The sequence below is a fragment of the Glycine soja genome, chromosome 8 (genome assembly GCF_004193775.1).
Source record: "Glycine soja cultivar W05 chromosome 8, ASM419377v2, whole genome shotgun sequence".
Taxonomy (NCBI): domain Eukaryota; kingdom Viridiplantae; phylum Streptophyta; class Magnoliopsida; order Fabales; family Fabaceae; genus Glycine; species Glycine soja.
In genome coordinates, this window is record NC_041009.1 from 13154921 (window position 1) to 13172461 (window position 17541).

The following is a 17541-nucleotide window of genomic DNA, read 5'->3' on the forward strand; positions in this document are numbered from 1 at the left end:
GTGTTGTCAACCTCTTGGTTGAAGGTTCACAACCCTTCAACCCTTCAAGCATTGAGCCTATAAGGCACAATTGCTTTGTTTTGTCTGTTGTGCGATCCATAAACCTTCAAACACTAAACCTATAAAGCATGAGTGCCTTACATTTTATTGGTCGATTTCTCAACCGAATGGTCCAATTAAGTTAAAAATCATTTTCATTACACTAACTTTTAAGTGGTTAATGGTAAAGAATAATTTAGGTTATAAACATATGTATCATTTTAGGATTATGAGTTGAATCCCAATTTCTGAAATCAATCAATTTCATTGATCTAAATTAAAAATATAAGTTAATTTGAGACTTTATATTAAAGTGGACCATAAAGTGTAATTTTAGGATGTTTCTTTCCGTACCCTAAGTCTCAAGTGTTATCTCTTTTCATTCTAAAAACAATAATCAAGAATGTAATTTTCATTTTAAATTATCCTTTTTTAAAATGAAAAGAAGTGACACTTAAGACATACAAGGTGCAGGAAGAAATACTGATAATTCATCTCTTCACTGTCAAATTAAATTGGTCATTGGATATGAAATTGTGTAGTTTCAAATCCAATTAACCCAAATCAGTTTAATTTTCTTTTCCCCTACTTTTCTATTATTTCTATTTTTTATTTTATAATGTCATAAAATATATGTATGTGTTAATTATCATTTACTTTCAACATAACAAAAAATTTACACTATCAACTCATAATTGAGAAATCATAATTGATATATGTAATTATCATAAAAAAAACAAAATATTAAGCACATTTCACAAAAAAAATTACACTATCAACTACTTAAGACTCATAATTCATGTAAAATCAGTTATTAACTTTTTTTGTGGTCTGAAATAAATTCATCATTTCATTAAAAATTAAATGCTCAATACAAAAAATAACATGATTAAAAGTACTAGGATAAATGGAGCTCTAATTCATGAGCTATTCCATTAGGTTGTCTCCAGCTAAAACCTCTTAAAGGTTGAGTTACGGGCCACCAATCTCATGCCACTGTTTTACTATCCAGCTCAAACTGTAGATTTCACAAACTTCAAAACAGAAAGAAGTCCCCAAGCTTCTCCTTCATGGATATTCATGCAAGGCTATCTACAATCAGTTCTAGCAACAATAAGTCTTCGGATAAAATCAGTTATTAACTTATTAACCAAAAACTTAGTCTACATATATTTATGCGGTTTTGAATCAAGAAACACGAACAGCTCAATATTTTTTTTTCCAACTGTAAAAAACATATTTTTTTTTGCAGTGACAGCATTAAACATCAACCACTATATTGATGTTCCTGGAAATAATTGAAATGATCGGAAACATTTGTTTTTCCGAGAGTGTGGCGCAAGAACAGGGGAAGAATAAATATGGCACACTCATTCTTCTTCGCACTCTAACACATAACGAGTCACAGGAAAAAACATCAACTAGTACTATGCAGATGAGCAATAAATTCAGCCATTGCAGTAGAATGGAATACTGAATTAAACCTACCTTCTGCAATAACAATACAAACTATTTCATCATATCAAACCTCCTAATTAAGCAGCTACGCTCTCTGGTTATGGACAGCTGCCAAATAATTTAACCACTACACCAATAGTAAACACAACCAAAAGTAACTCATCACAAGAGCTCATACAATCATAAATGAGTGCAAGAAACCTCAAAACAATCTTTTGCTTTTTTTCAATGCACAACACTAAACTACAGCTGGCTGAAAGGCATTAAGTAAATTTGTAATAATCAAAAGGTGCAGGCTACTTTCCAACCTAATTGAATTGCATAGTCATCATGAGTCTGTTTGTTGATGTTGGGGTGGCTGCTGTTGCAGGGGTTGTGTATGAGGCCATGGCATGAACGCCACAGGAGGTCGAGGCTGCTGTGTAGAATATAGTGTTGCTTGCTCAGCGCCAATGGGCTTGCCCATGATCATCCCAGGTGGTCCTACAACAGGATGCTGTGGAGGGACATAGTAATATGGCATATCAGCTGGAGAACCCACTAACGGAATAGTAGCCTTGGTTATTCCAAGTCCTTCCTCTTTCAACTCATCTCTTGGAATAATATCAACCAAGAAATCAAAAACATCGTTTCTCGAAATAGCAGCTGCTATATCATTCTTTTGTAGAGTTCTCCTCTTGTTCTCTTCTGTGTGGATCCAAGATCGCAACGTCAACTCTAATATGAACATTTCACAAGCTTTTGCAAATATGACCGGAGCTTCTGCTGAAATCATCCGGACATCTTCATCAGCTTTCATTATCTTTTTTATCCGAGCAAGAGGAAGGCTATGGTTTTTAAAGTCAATTGTTTGCTCAATTTCTTGCATTTGGTTTGACCAGAACATTTGAAGCTGCTGTTGTTGGTGTTGCTGCTGTTGGTGGTGGAAATGCTGTGCTTGCTGGTATGCAAGCTGGTGAGCAGAACTAGAGAAGGCAGCTGGAGCCTGAGTTGGGGAAGGAGCAGTTACAGCGGGCGTGCCAGAAGCCACCATGGAAGCAGTCGGGTAGTGAGAAGAATAGGCCATTTGGCTAGCCCCTGCGGCAACTCCCATCACATGCTGTTGTTGCTGCTGCTGCTGTTGAGTCTGCTCTGATTTATCCATGATGACTTACTGCTTTAAGATTTAATCTTCTAACTATCCTCTCTTTACAGTTCTATAATAATAAAAAAAAAGGGACAGAAAGACACATATCATATGGTATTCAAGCTTCAAGGATACTAGACTTTTACAGAGGCCAAAAAAATTATTAAAACAGTGGATTACATAAGAAAGCAATAGTAGTCATGTAGCAGATTAGAGATTTGATATTTTCCTACTTTCAACCTACTAATACCCCACTTTTACCAACCTACCCAAAACCATGACATATGTTTTGTATATTCATATACAGAGCATATAAAGTGAAAACATCAGTGTAGTACAAAGTTTGAATTACTTTATCTAAATCACTAATTACCAATGGCTAATAAAATCCAAATCTTTCTACCACTAATTTGTAGTAGGAAATATGCCAGGTCTAAAAACTATGGAGATCAGCATACTTTATTGAACTAGTCATATGGAGACATCTTGAAATGGATTAAAAAAATAAACGAAATAAAAGGAGATTACCATGTAGATGTCAAAAATAAATTTAAGAAGGCACGTCATAATGAGCAAGTTTACCTCCATCATAATGTTTGTAAACAAGTCAATCATAAGTACATGAAAAACAAGGGCACACTAACTAGTTAATCAAATAATTTAAGAAACAACCACAATAATACAAATAAATTACGTGCTCACATCTTTCCATTCCTTAACATCTAACTTGGATCTTGAGCCAAAATCTATACCTTTAGCATTTAGCTAGCTAAACAAACGGATTAAAAGGCATTCATAACACACAACAAAAGACAACTCATAAAAATACGTGTGCTCCAAATTAGTCATGAAGAGATTCAAGAATCCAACTTTAGAAGGCATATTAATAATTAATAATAAAATACAGAGCAAAAACAAGTCCATATTGTCTTCAACAAAGCTAACATTAATGCGCCCATGACACAGCAGAAAAAAAAATACAGAGTTCCAATTGCATGTAACAGAATTCAAGTCCAACAAACCCAGGAGCAGAAGTTGAAAGCATAGAAGATTGAAGAGAAAACAAGTCATTATTGAGTTTTCAGTTCACAGGATTAGACATTTTAAATCTTGAGAAGCGAGAACAAAGAAAACTCCAATAAGTGAAAGAGACCACAAAATCATTATGCATGCAGGGTCGGAAAACATCCTTTATGATATTTTACTTTTCACCTTAATTCACCAAACTGAAAGTGAAACCAAAAGCAGGAAGCAAAAGCCTGCTCTGTTGCAGAACATCAAAATCTAAAAAAGATAGTAGACTTCTTTACCTCTCCCCTGGATTAACATAAATAAACATAGAAAGCAGAGCATCTTGAAGTTTATTCCCATTTCCTTCCTTAAAACAAATTGTAATTAACAGTCCAAAGTTGATATCAAAGAAGTTTCCTCACTTCCTCTCTCCCAAGACAACACAGATACTTCCTATCCATAAAATTCTATGCAAAAAATAACCCCTCTCATGCATGCACAGAATGTAATCATAATTCATAATAATTCATTTGCAGAAAAACTGACAACCTGTAATTCTTGCAATTAACAAAAAAACTATAATCTCCCTGAAAACTAATTTTTTTCGAAGACAAATGATATAAAATACAACAATATATAACTCTGCTCCATAAAGATCCACAAAAACCTAGACGATCAAAACAAACATTTGAAAAACTAAAAACACAAAATTGACACATAATAACAAAACACAGATTAAAAAAAGAATCAACTTTTATTTTCTCAGACATTTCACAAAAACAAACAACGCATTAACGAAGTGAATCATGGGAGAGAAATTTTACCCATGGAAATTGGGCGCAAGACTTTGCAATGGACGGTGGAGAAAACCCTAAGAAAGAGAAACTGAGAAAGCGAGGTTTGCTTTGGTTTCAATTAAAAAGGGAGGGACAGTGAAGTTGAAGAGTGTGCGTTTGAAATTGAAGAGTGTGTTGAGTTGTGTTCTGGAGAGAGAAAGAGAGAGAGTGCATTTCTGAGAGCATCTTTCTCGGGTCGACGCGTGGTGGATGACGAAAGTTCTGACATTCAAAGGGCATTTTCAGGGCCACGTGGTGAGAAGATAGTGGTTGCTGCAGCGTTTGTATGGACGACTGCGACGTTTCTTGGTGTCGACAGCAGCGCATGCGCGTGAGGGTAGGTTTGAGAAATGAGGGAAAAAGTGGAGGACTTTGTAGGAATTTGACCATGGAGGGAACTCAACCTTTTTCGCCTTTGTCCTTGGGCAACATGTTATCCATATTTAGTTGAATATATGAATAAATCTTAAATATTACCCTATAACTTTTTTGTTAAAAATTTTAAATATTACATTTGATATTATATATTTTTAAAATATATTTTATTTCTCTTTGTTATGTATATAACTTCAAAATATCTTTTATACATATAAATGTATATGAAATTTTGATCTAAATACATTTATACCTTATTTTATTCTTAACTATCACCCACTATTATTTGATTTTAAACTCTTATTTTTCTCTTATTTTATTTTTATTTTAAAAAAAATTTACAAAGATACATAAAAAAGTGTTCCAACAATTTGCTTGCCTACTCTTTTGATTGGATAAGTTTACTACATTTTAGTTTTTATCATCTTTATATTATTTTTAAGGTTATGGAGTGAGTAGATAGGGGTGTTGGGTTTTTTGGACTCTCCTCCTATTTAGAGTAAAGACTTAAATGAAGAGGGGTTAGAGTTAGACACAAAAAGAGAGAGACTTGTTTAAGTGGGGAAAATAATCACAAATAATTGAGAGAGAAAGAAGAAAAAGAGAAAATTATTGTGTTTTTTGTATATTTTTGCACACCCACCAGAGAATATTTTTTAGATTGCAATTTTATATTCATTCACCGTTAGATCGGATTGATTTTTGGACAACAGATTCTACACACGCGATACTTCAAATTGTCGTAAAAAAGATATTTGGAGAGAGATAAGTATTTTACATTCTCTGATCTATATTTTGAAATTTCATCTTCTTGTCTCTATTATATCAATTGAGAGTCTATTGGTTTAGTGCTCCTCACATGTTCTTACAAGTTTTGAGGAATTCATTTCAGAATTTGTTATTATGTTGACCTATTTTCCCATCAAGGGGACCAATGACTCTCTCTTGACACGCCCATTATCTTTATCATGTTTGGATGGTAGCAAGTGAAAAAAAATTAAGATAAAAGAGGTATAAGCAACAGGGGGTGACACAAGATCTATGTGATTGTTAGACATTTGATTGATTGAGATCTATGTGATTGTTAGACATTTAATTGATTGATGAAGAAAATAAGAGGAAAAAAATATTTTTATGAATTATTACTATAAGACATATACATATAAAAACGAATTTTAAATGTAGTGATTAGTTGAGAAAAAAAATATAAAAAATAAAAAATAAAAATGGTATACGGTGATGTCTATAATGCAGAAATGAAAAGATTTTTCCAAAATCATATATTTAGGCTGTTAATGTACTAAAAAAACCATGTGAGAGAATTTCTAATAATAATGCACATGAAAATTACAAGTTGACCATATGAGGTAAATAGATTTAAAGTAAAATATTTATAATTAAGAGAAGAATAACTACATAATTTATTAAAGTAACAACTAGCAAGGAAGGAAATGTTATGATTAAAGTACTTTACTGCAGCTAATATGCGATGTGGAAGTTTTTCCATAATTTATTATGGAGACATTTTCAGCTAACATGGAGACATTTTCAGCCCAACTTTTGTGTCTCATCGCTTGTCCTGGCCGACCAAATATAGACATGTGACAAACACACAATAAGAGGTTGCATTACTAGGAAAACAATATATTTACATATGAAATCAATTACATCACTTTACTGTTTTGCACTTTGGTTGCGTTTATTTTAAAATATCAAAATTTATTTTCAGGAAAGTAAAATTGATCGAAAATATCACATTTTTATGTTTAATATAAGATTTTGAAAGATACGATTAGGTATTATTGGTTTCTTAGTATATAAATATCTCATTTGTCATGACTTCTTTTGGACATTCACTTAATTATTTGTTATTATTTGTATTTGAACTCTTTGTATATAAATATAATGCATTAGACTAATTAGTATTTGATATATATGCCGATGTATATTATTTTTATATTAATAAGATTGTTTGATAATATGTTATACTACTGTTATAATTAATGTAAACTTATAATATTTATATTAGTAATTTTATTTTTATTAGATAAAAATTATACTTATAAAAATTAATCTAATACAAATTGTTATTATATTTTTTTTATGTGTGAATATGTATGGCTAGTCTGTAATTTGAAACATTGACTTTGATTAATAATTGCAAGAAGAAGATCGTGACTACCACCACCCATGTCCCTAGATCTTTTTTCTCAATTTTACCCATCTCTCTTTTGATTGTTTAGTATTATTTCTTGTCTTTTTTTTATAAGAATTAATTAAATGATTTATAAGAAGTAAAAAATATAGTTAACTTAGTTAATAGCATTTAATTTATCTTAAATTTATAAGTTTTTTTTTCAAAACTACCTTAACATTAATAAAACATAATTTTTTTTTCAAATATTTTTTATTGATTTTAATTTTTTTTATTCTCTTTCATGTTAAATATATTTATTACTTTACTTTTTATTAACTATGCAAGAGAGGAGACAAATTAAGGTTTGTAAATTGCTCTACATGTCAGGTAAAGTTAGAAAAATGACTTATATTGCAGAATATTTTTGTGAAAATATTAATGCAAAAAGATATTTTAAGTTGTTTCTTATATATAAAATAAATCAAACAAAACCTCTAATTTAACTTCATTTATTTAGTATTGATTTGACCTAATTAATTTCATGTGGACTAACCATAGGTCACAATTAATGAGCAAACCTATTTTCAACTATAAAGTTTAATACTTCTAAATCAAAGTAAAAATTTTCGTGTCATTAAACAACAAAGTCTTATATTATTGTGATAAGTAATGAAGTTGATTAACCTTCAATGTGAAGTTTTTTATATATAGAGAAGAGATGAATTAGGGAGGATGAAATTAGAGAAGAGATGAATGGAGAAAAAGTAGAATATTTCTATTGTTTAAATGGGTTGTCAAAAGAGAAAGAAATAAATTTATATTATTTATGAAATTTAAATATGTTAGTGGTCTTTCAAAGTTTAAATTTGCTTATTTTAGTCCCTCCCATGAAATTCACTATTTGTGACAGTTTTTTTATCTTAAAATTTTGATTTTTAATTTAATAATGCAATAGTATGATTTTTGGCAGTTTAAAACAGCAACAAATTGCGAGAAGAAAAACAAAATTACAAACCTGATATCTCACCCCTTTCTTCTTCTCCCATTTCCGAAACCTCAAAAACCCACAGCACAATCAACAAACAATGACAATAACAATTGCGAAGCGTTCTTGTTTCTTTTCATAGTAAATCAAATTAGAATTTTTTTTCCATGTTGCTTCAGATAAATCTGTGAAATAAAGTGCGAAAGGGTAGTGGCAAAAGAAGAAAAGCATAAAAGACAGCAATCAACATTTTCCCCCCACTACTATTATAGTTTGGAGAGATAATTTAAAACAGTTCATACCTAAGGAATCAACTCGAGATGTCAGTGATGATAAACAAGCCTTGCTTAATACTTCTAATAGAAAAGTGATAAAGAAAAACTCAATAGCATTAACATTTTGTCATATGCAGCTTTTCAGCTTTTACTTAATCATGAAACTTCAGCTCTAGGCTAATTGTTAGTTGAATCTTCCCTTAGTAAATTCCATTTTTCCCACACTTTTGTAGTCTTCTTTAATTTCTCTAGGAGATATCTAAACTACTTATCCTGAGAAAGTAAAAGGAGAGAACAGGTCGTCCAAAATTCACTTTGGAAATAGCATTAAGTCCAAATGTTAATTTGCACAGCCTATTTATGTGGTTTTTCACATGCACACATATACATATTCACAATCAAATACAAAAAGAGCAGGGGCCAGAAAACTACAATACAAACAACTATTGTTGGCCCTTGTATAACAATAATATATATCTTTTTTGGAGCATAATTGAATGAACCGTGTGTGGCAATCAGATCAAATCCGCTGGTTTTCATTTAGATGCCTTGTGGCCCTGTCCTTTGATCTGACTAGCGGCTGCAGACATCACACGCAAGCGGCGAGCAATTTCGGCAAAGGATGGCCTTACTGCTGGATTAGGTGCCCAACACTGCTCCATTAGTGTTTTCCACTCAAGATCACAATAACTAGGGATTGTAGGTCTTAATGTGTTATTCACAATGCCTCCTGCATGTAGTGTGCAAGGAAGTGAGAAAAAAAATCTTTTGGGTGGGGATGAGGGGAGACTGAATGATTTCTTTAATCATCAGTATGTATGAACAAAATATGAGTGCGGAAAATATGGAAAAATGTGAGAAAGTAGATCATGTTAGTTCCAGAGAAGTTAAGCAAATTATTACAGGAAAAAAAGTTCATAGATGTTAGATGCATGCATGCAAGGGCAATGCAGTTTTATGTAAACCAGCTGAAACTACAACCTAGAATATAAAAATAAATCTGAGTCATTTTTAACTTTATAGTTTATACATATTAGCAAAAAGCATTTGTCTTTTGTAATTTTCTCATTAACAGATGTGAAATGTCATTGGAAACTAATAGACCCAACATATGTCTAAGGAAACTTACATATCAAGAAAGGAGTAGTGAAAAATATTTAATTTCTAATATTATATTAGACAAGATAAGATGATTTAGCTTGCCCGATGAGTTTCTACTCTTCAGGTTGTCTAAGGGTTGCTTTTGTAAGTTGAAGAAAGTGGGTAACTTGAATTTAAATACGGAAGTGTTCTACTTTTTATTTTAGTTTAGCTATAAGTATAACCTATATAGGGGCCTTTTTAACTTGATTGCTAGTGGCTATTATCCACCTAGGCCTTCAGATTTTACCTATTTGATCAGTTTTATTATAGTTAATTAAATTCAGACAGTGTACGTTGATTATTAAGAGAATTTAATAAAAGCTCTATCAATGCAATCAAACTACTATTTATGCAAACTAGTGCCTCAGAAAAGTGAAAGATTACTACTAGAGTCCAAGCAACTGTAAACAAGGTTCCAAAGAGAAGAGAAAAAGACCGCACCTATGATTGCGCCATAGTGCATATTAGCATATGGCTCATCACCAGTAAGAATCTCCCATAAGACAATGCCAAAAGAGAACACATCAACCTAAAGATAAAGAAGCATAATAGCATTAATTAATAATCAATGCTTCTAAAACAATAGATATAAGGAGAGACAGTAAAGGACTATCCACTAAATAGGCAAAGTAATTTCTTTCTTGTTTCAATGTTGAATCTCGAGAAAGATTATATTGGAACTCAATGAAAAAGTCTTAAAAATGTATAGGGAGGTGCCAATTGAACTACAAGCTTGTTGGTGGCAATTTCAATATCTAATAGAAGATAAACTTGAATCAACTTGTAGCTATTTTTGTATTCGTTGTAACTAACCGTGATTCTACATTTCCAGTCATGATGTGAAGTTTTACCTTTTCTGAGACCTTATTGCTACTACCATTTAGCAGCTCTGGTGCCATCCAAGGTAGAGTTCCACGAACACCACCAGACACCAAGGTATTTCGCTTAATCTTTGATAGGCCAAAATCGCCAACCTGGTGAAAAGCAAGTTTCGTAGCTTTGTCACACTGAAGACAATTATAATAGAATGAAAAATCCACAGCTTGAACAGATACCTTGCATATTGGCCGTATAGGATCCTTCAAGTTCACGAGCAAATTGTCACATTTCAAGTCAAAATGCACAATATTTTTTGAGTGTAAATATTCCATTCCGAAAGCAGCATCCATGGCAATTATCAGCCTCTTGCGGCGATCAAGATACCTGAAATCAGGATAAGATCATGCAAAAATCTCACCATTTTTCTTGGTGAAAAAATAGTAAATGGTCTCTAAGGATTATAACAAGTAGCAAAATGTAAGGGCTTTCACTGAAAAATAATAGCACCCATTTATAGAAATGAAATAAATTAAGATGGTAACAAAACCTCTTATGTTAAAATTTCCAAAGACCATGTTGTATGAAAATTCTGTATCTATCTCTTTCTATATAAGAAATCACCATTTTGACAAGACACTGCCTATTTAATGTTTATACACACAGAGAGAGAATTTTTGCATGACTAAGTCTGTAAGTCATGGGAAATTTCAATATGAGATCCTTAGGAGGATGGATGCATTACCTATCCTTACGAAGCAAAACATTCCTAAGAGAACCATCCACCATGAACTCGGTAACAGTCGCTAATGTTGCTCCTGGTCCATCCTGAACTACACCATAAAATGCCACCACATTTGGATGGTGAAGCTTGGAAAGTATGTCAGCTTCCCGCCAGAACTCTATGGTCTGAGAGTGGAAATGAATAACATCAATATAAGTCCCTTTAATAAAATAGTGGCTTGACAAAAATATGAGACTAAAACATGAGAAAAGGAACACAATCATTGTCGGTGATTCATAGGCAAGTTACCAATCTTTCTTGTTCTGAAGATCGACCAGCGAAGCAGCTTTTCTTTATTCTTTTAATTGCAACATCTGATCCTCTCCATTTTCCATGGTACACAGTCCCAAATGTACCAGAACCCAGCTCTCGCAACTCTTCAAGATCTTCATTCTTTATGAACTGCCATTTGCATTATAAATATATGTATAAATTAAATGCTAGTAAATCTTATGAACTCAAATTCTATAATGTCATCAGAGAAAAAAAAAGTCCATTAAGCAACCAAGCCATCATCTAGTACAGATGTTCTTCAAGTCAATTTTATAGAAACAAGCTTATGTAAGATATGCCAGTCATTCATAGGTCCATGTTACTGGCAAAAACAGATTATGTAATGGTTGTGGATTAATGAGTCAATTAACATCAGGGTCACCTAAGAGTGACATTGTACTTTTCAAGAATAAACTTAGATGTAGCATCAAAGTAGTTAACCAAGGTAGAATAAATATCCTGCCAGAGCATACTTTAACCTATAAATTTCACACATGCTAATATTGTAAGTGTAGGATCATATGTTAGACAGTAATCCATTTATGACAAGATAGAAAATTGAACTCAATTTCTACAATGGGCAATAAAAAAGTAGACTAAAATTATTAGAGGAGTGCTATAGCAACACACTCTATTGTTGGTTAAAATTATTAAAAACCACAAAATTAGGAGAGAGACTCATTAAATAGGTAGTAGGACCACAAAAATTAATAATTTTCAATAAATTCCAACTAATAGTAGAGTGTTGCTAGCATTTCTCAAATTATTATTCTCTGTAGAAAAGACTGGTATAATACATCAACGCAAACGAAATGATACATCCAAGCATGATACCTGCACAGTACTGGTGTCAAATTCCCCTGCTACAACCACATTCCTCGGTTCATTCTTGTCATCCTAATTTCAATTCATTACAGTAGTTGTCAGCAAAAAGAGCAAATTTGTGCAGGCTCTTCAGATAAAGAACGACTAATAACATACCTGGTATTCAGACTCCTGTGGTCGTATGTTTTCCATTATGGCATCCATGTTCTTATTTTCATTGCCCTTTAGTTGGGAATGCTCATATTTTTGGTGAAAGATACTTGCTTCTGTTTTAGTTGCTACAGGTACATTTTTCTGATTTTCTTCACCAATATTTAGGTGGGAATCTGTGCGTCCTGCCAAAACACCACCAGCTGGTTGAGGAGCAGATGGCTGAGATTTACTATCCCCCTCTTGTACTTTTCTCACAGCAGACGAAAAACCAAGATTATCCTGATCAATTAGAGATACATTATCAAACCCCTCTAGAGCCAAGTTCTGAAAATATGACCAACGTTTAGGCTCATGATTGTCCATATTTAAGCTCAAACCTGCTCTATCTGTTGGTAATGGACCAATGCTTGAGGAATCTTCAGAAATTATTGCTTTGGAGAACATGTCATAAAGGAAATCACGGGGAAACCTGTCCTCGATATCAATCAGAATGTCACCCTGAGTAGGTCTGGATTTAGCTTCTGGGGGAAAATCTTGAGAAACATCTTGGCCTGTGTTTCCAGTTAAAGGAAAAGTCTGGGATTGGACCTTAGTATCATTATCAGACTCCCTGGTAGAAACCTCAGCCAAATTGAGGTCTGGAAGTTTAGATGCTAGATTCTGATTTTGTTCAACAGAAGGAACTTGATGAAATGCAAGATGTTCGGTGCCTTTGGTTTCGTTTTCAGAACTAAGAACCTGATCCTCATTTCTAGAAACTTTATTATCTTCTAGCACTTGCTTCGACTCAGAATTCACATGCTGTGATAACTTTGGATTCACCTTAATTGTTGTATCAGGCAACTGTTTGTATGTCTGTGGCGGGGCAAATCCATCATCAATGGTATGGCCATCTGCTTGCAAAGGCTTTCCTGCTGAGCTGGACATCATGTTCAGATTTGATGTATTCCCATTGTGCAACATGTCAGTGGATTCTGTAATTGAATTTTTCTGGCTGAAGTCAGAAAGCAAATCTGACATGAGTAAGTGAGAACCATGAGCATCATCTGACTTTGTAGATCGGTTCAGCAAATCTGCCTGCTCCCTTGGAATTCTCTCTGAATAATAGACTCTGTTGGGAAGTGGAGGTGGTTCAAGGTAACTGAAATCAATTACATTGGACTCGGCATCAACATGAGCATGGCTGAATGCATCAGTGGCTGTAGTAAAGAAGTCATCTTCAACAGACTTGGGAGTCTGTGTGGGATTCATACTACTAATTAATGAAGAGGCATCTTCAGACTGCTGGTGCTTACCCTTGTTCTTTGATGGTAATGCAGGATGAAGCCCTTCTGATATAGCAGCTGTAGCTGAAGCATCTGATATATTAGCATGCAAATTGCCCTCAAATGGCTGCAAAGGAATAGGATATGGTGCTTCCAAGGGGAAAACTTTTCCTGGGTCATTGCCTGTATGAATGAAATTATCACCCTTTCTTTTCACCAGCGTTTCTGGCATAGCTGAAATTTGTACCTGCAACTGACTGGATGCTTGTCCATCATTCATGATTCCTTGGTTGACAAGGCCATGAGTTGGCATAGAAACTGGAATCTCTTCAAGATTGTGAGCGGAGTTGTTAGAAGGACCAAGGCCATGCTGTAGTGGATAATGACTAGCTTCCCCGTGGTGAATAATCTGCTCATCATAAAACAATGGATGGGTTTCATAAGCATTAGAGGAGATTGGAAGCACTGGTTGTGAAGATTGAATAGCCAGTGATGGTTTAACATTGTCAGTCAAGGATGAACTGCTAACACCAAATGTGTCCATGAGAACTCTGTTGGTCTCCCTCTCATTATTGTGTCCATTCAATTCATGTAAGTTATTAGTAGAGCCACTTTCACCACGAAGGATTGAGTTGTTTCTTGAACCCATGCCCATACCATTAACAGCAACGACATACTGAATTTCAGAATCACCATCCATGCTACCTATACCGAACTGAGTATCATCCAAATCATTCATAGATAACAGAAAAATCCTAAGCTTATTTGATTCTCGGCCGCCTTGTAGATCATGACATTCCTCCATCATATTCCGCAGATCCTCATCAGAAGATACTGAAACCAATGCATCAAGATCTTCTCCAGGGAGCTGATACTTTATCACATGAGTTTCATTATAGATGGATGATGTTTTAAGCATAAGCTCATGAAAACGTATGTCCCGTCTTATACTAATAATACGCGTTTCACCCCCAACATATCTAAGCTTTCCATCACTAGGCCGTGGCAATATTTTACCGCCAAAGCTGCATAGAACCTTCATCTTCATTGATGCGCTTTCAGAAACACTAGAAGAGGAAGTACCATGAAGAACTCGGTAACTGTCTTGATTAGATGAAGATCTAGGAATGGATTGAGCTGAACCATAATTACTTCTGTCCTGGTGTTGAGAAGAGTTCCTTCTGTCAAACTCTTTTGGACCCTTTTCAACCTTTGTGAGCACAGAAATATCTGATCCACTCTCTGATCCAGGGTGGCCCAAAATGCCTTTCAATTCCATATAGCCTGTTGAATAATTGGGATCACCCACAACATTTGGAAAGGCAGGCTTCCTGAGATTCACCCTATCTCTCATAAACTCGAGAGCAAATTCCTCACCAGTCTGTATGGAGTAATTAAGTACAGGTTTATTTTCTGACATATTAAATGGCGGAGGTCGTGCATTGATATGCATGCCATCACGAAGGTCTTGCGGGACCAACTGTGGTGCAGAATGGAATTCCTCATTTCGAGGTTCCATGGAATTGTATTGATGTTTCTGCATCCTTGGTTGTCTAATCAAAGTCTCATTTGTAAAGTTAAATGCATGGATTCACTGTAAAGCCACAGTTCTGGAAAGACACTTAACATCATATAGAAATAATGCACCTAATACTGTAAATTCAATTTCCAAATCTCACAAACAGGACTGCTAACAACTCCAGCAATTTGAAACTTTGAATTCTTTACCCATGGCAATGGGTCAGAAAGAACCTTTGCTAATGCTCATGTTTGTGTCAGCATAATCAACACCTGAAGAAGCTTCCATAATCTTAAGAATTCTCAAGAATAAGGTACTTTCTTCAAAGATCAAACTACCTTCAGAATATGTCACCCTATATGCATGATGAAATTTAGAAACTGCTTAGCTTAGAAGAGATGTAGCAAGATATAAAAACAACTACATAATAGGAATGGATAAAAGATAAAAGATCACAAGAATTATACCCAATAAAATCAATAAGAAAATATATCACCAACCTATGAAAATTGTCATAATATTCAATATCTCATATACCACTAGCAATTTTATTTACCTGCCATACACGATTCACCAAAAAAAAATAAAATTGGCCTCTTATAATTGTTTGAAGAACACAATCTCACAAAACTCAGCTTTCTAACAATCTTAAGGTTGAGGATACTATAGATCTAAATTGTTTTCATGGTTAGTAATCAGATAGTAGACTCTGGTCCTTGGATAAAATAAGTTCTTGTACTTATTCCTTTCAATCCCTAGTTCATTCCTTAACTTCTTCTAATTACATACACTACCTACATAATAATAAGAAGAAAAGGATTTATAAACTGGAACTTCTTGCTCTGAAAATTCCTTATCCAACATGCATCACCCAAAATATTGTCTAGTAATAGAACCATAGCAGGATGTAGTGAAGCAAAACCCAACACCAACCATAAAAAAAAAAGGTTAAAAGATATTCTTTGAGCAAATCAAACCACATGCAAAGATCAAATGGAGGAAAAAGTGAATAAACAGTCAAGGTCAACTAAACAAACAGACCCATATATTAGATCACTGTTGCTCAACTCTCCCATGATTATACAATCCACAAATTATCAAACTTGGGTCTTAACTTCAACCTTCCCCCATCAAAACACAGCATGGAGGATCGTAAGTGCACAAATCAAATTTGACTCAATTAACAGAAAAAGACATCATCAAACACAAAATCACAGCTGAATCATGAAAAGGATGAATCAGAATCAACTAAAAATACCTGACTGATGATTGTTTTGAGCTTGATACAGCCTTTGGCTCAAGAAGGTTTCAGAGGAAGAGCCATGGCTGGTGTCTGGGGGAAAAACTAAAATCAAATGAAAAAAACAAAGATATACATGGGAAAGAAAGAAACCAAAAAGAATCCAACTTTGTCTACCCCATCTTTTGATTTACCTTTTTTTTTTTTTTTTGTTCTTTTGGGTTCCAAAAAACTGTCTGAATCTACTTCAACTTCAATTATCCTTTTGGAACAAAATGACAGCGCACACTCTCTCTCTTGTTTCTCTCTCTATATCTGTGGATTTGAGAAGCTGTGTTTTCCTGTTTTGGAATAAAATAACTTTTTGTGTCAGCAAAACAGTCAAAGGAGTGAAGAAACAGTTGTTAAAAAAAAATTGCACCTTTTTTTTTTATCATTCTTACTGCAATAGTTCGTTAATCGTTAGTCACGTGTTGGTTTTACAACGAGAGAAAAATAACGTTATTATTATATTATATATATGGTGATAAAATAATAAAATTTTACAAACAACTTGTTGAAAAACGTTAGAATTGACGAAGTGAACGTTGTTAAAAGGCATATAATAGAACCCTGTTGAACTTTTTTTAAAAAAATAATTGCATGAGAAAAGAAAATAATTGCATCGACAATGTATAATTAATAAAAAATAGTTTTTAAAATTTGTTCACAACTAAGTTTCATATTTTAATGAGGTGAACTTAGGATAAATGCTATTAAATAAATATTTCTAAATATAAAGAGATAATTAATTATCAAACTTTTTATTATTTGGTCGACTTACACACATTGGTTTATTTAGTTAGTTTTTTGGGATTCTTTTTTAAAATAGAACTTGTTGAAATATTTATTTCGTTCTTTTTATACAGTGATGAATCAAACACCTTTTTTTTTTTTATAATTTTGTATGTGACAGAATTCTCAAAGAAAAAGCTATAAACTTTGGAATATTTGGTACAATTATATGTAAGATTTGTCTAAGATCATAATTCACTTTTCCTGTTACCTGACATTTATGGATGTTTTGATCAAATTAATATGGATCACAAGTATGAAACCAAATTATAACACGAGAATTATTACTCTAGCAATAATCTGCATACAACAAAATGAAGCTAATTTTACTGTCCAAATAGAGTCAGTTTTGTGTAACGTTGAACTCCAAAATGTGAGTTGGATATCAAACCATTAAAATTGAGCCATTGCTACAAGATAGTAAAGCGAAAAAACAAATGGAAAAAA

The 17541-nt window shown here is 33.4% G+C and overlaps 2 protein-coding genes across 3 annotated transcripts; both read right to left on the reverse strand.

The window, feature by feature from the left end:
* Positions 1-1395: 1395 nt before the first annotated feature.
* Positions 1396-4813, reverse strand: LOC114422080 (nuclear transcription factor Y subunit C-2-like). The gene is made up of 2 exons (XM_028388272.1): positions 4459-4813; positions 1396-2693 (listed from the first exon to the last, which is right to left on the reverse strand). The coding sequence occupies exon 2, from the start codon at positions 2639-2641 to the stop codon at positions 1826-1828; it is 816 nt and encodes a 271-aa protein (XP_028244073.1). The 5' UTR covers positions 2642-2693; positions 4459-4813; the 3' UTR covers positions 1396-1825.
* Positions 4814-8541: 3728 nt separating this feature from the next.
* Positions 8542-16592, reverse strand: LOC114422082. Of its 2 annotated transcripts, XM_028388277.1 has the most exons (10): positions 16455-16592; positions 16279-16353; positions 12240-15375; positions 12093-12155; positions 11235-11387; positions 10947-11110; positions 10441-10588; positions 10237-10359; positions 9827-9914; positions 8542-8972 (listed from the first exon to the last, which is right to left on the reverse strand). In XM_028388277.1, exons 3-10 carry the CDS (start codon positions 15042-15044, stop codon positions 8779-8781), a joined length of 3738 nt encoding a protein of 1245 aa, XP_028244078.1. In that variant the 5' UTR covers positions 15045-15375; positions 16279-16353; positions 16455-16592; the 3' UTR covers positions 8542-8778. The 2 variants fall into 2 exon arrangements, with proteins under 2 accessions (XP_028244078.1, XP_028244077.1); XM_028388276.1 differs by having other exon boundaries at positions 16279-16590.
* Between the last annotated feature and the right edge of the window lie 949 nt (positions 16593-17541).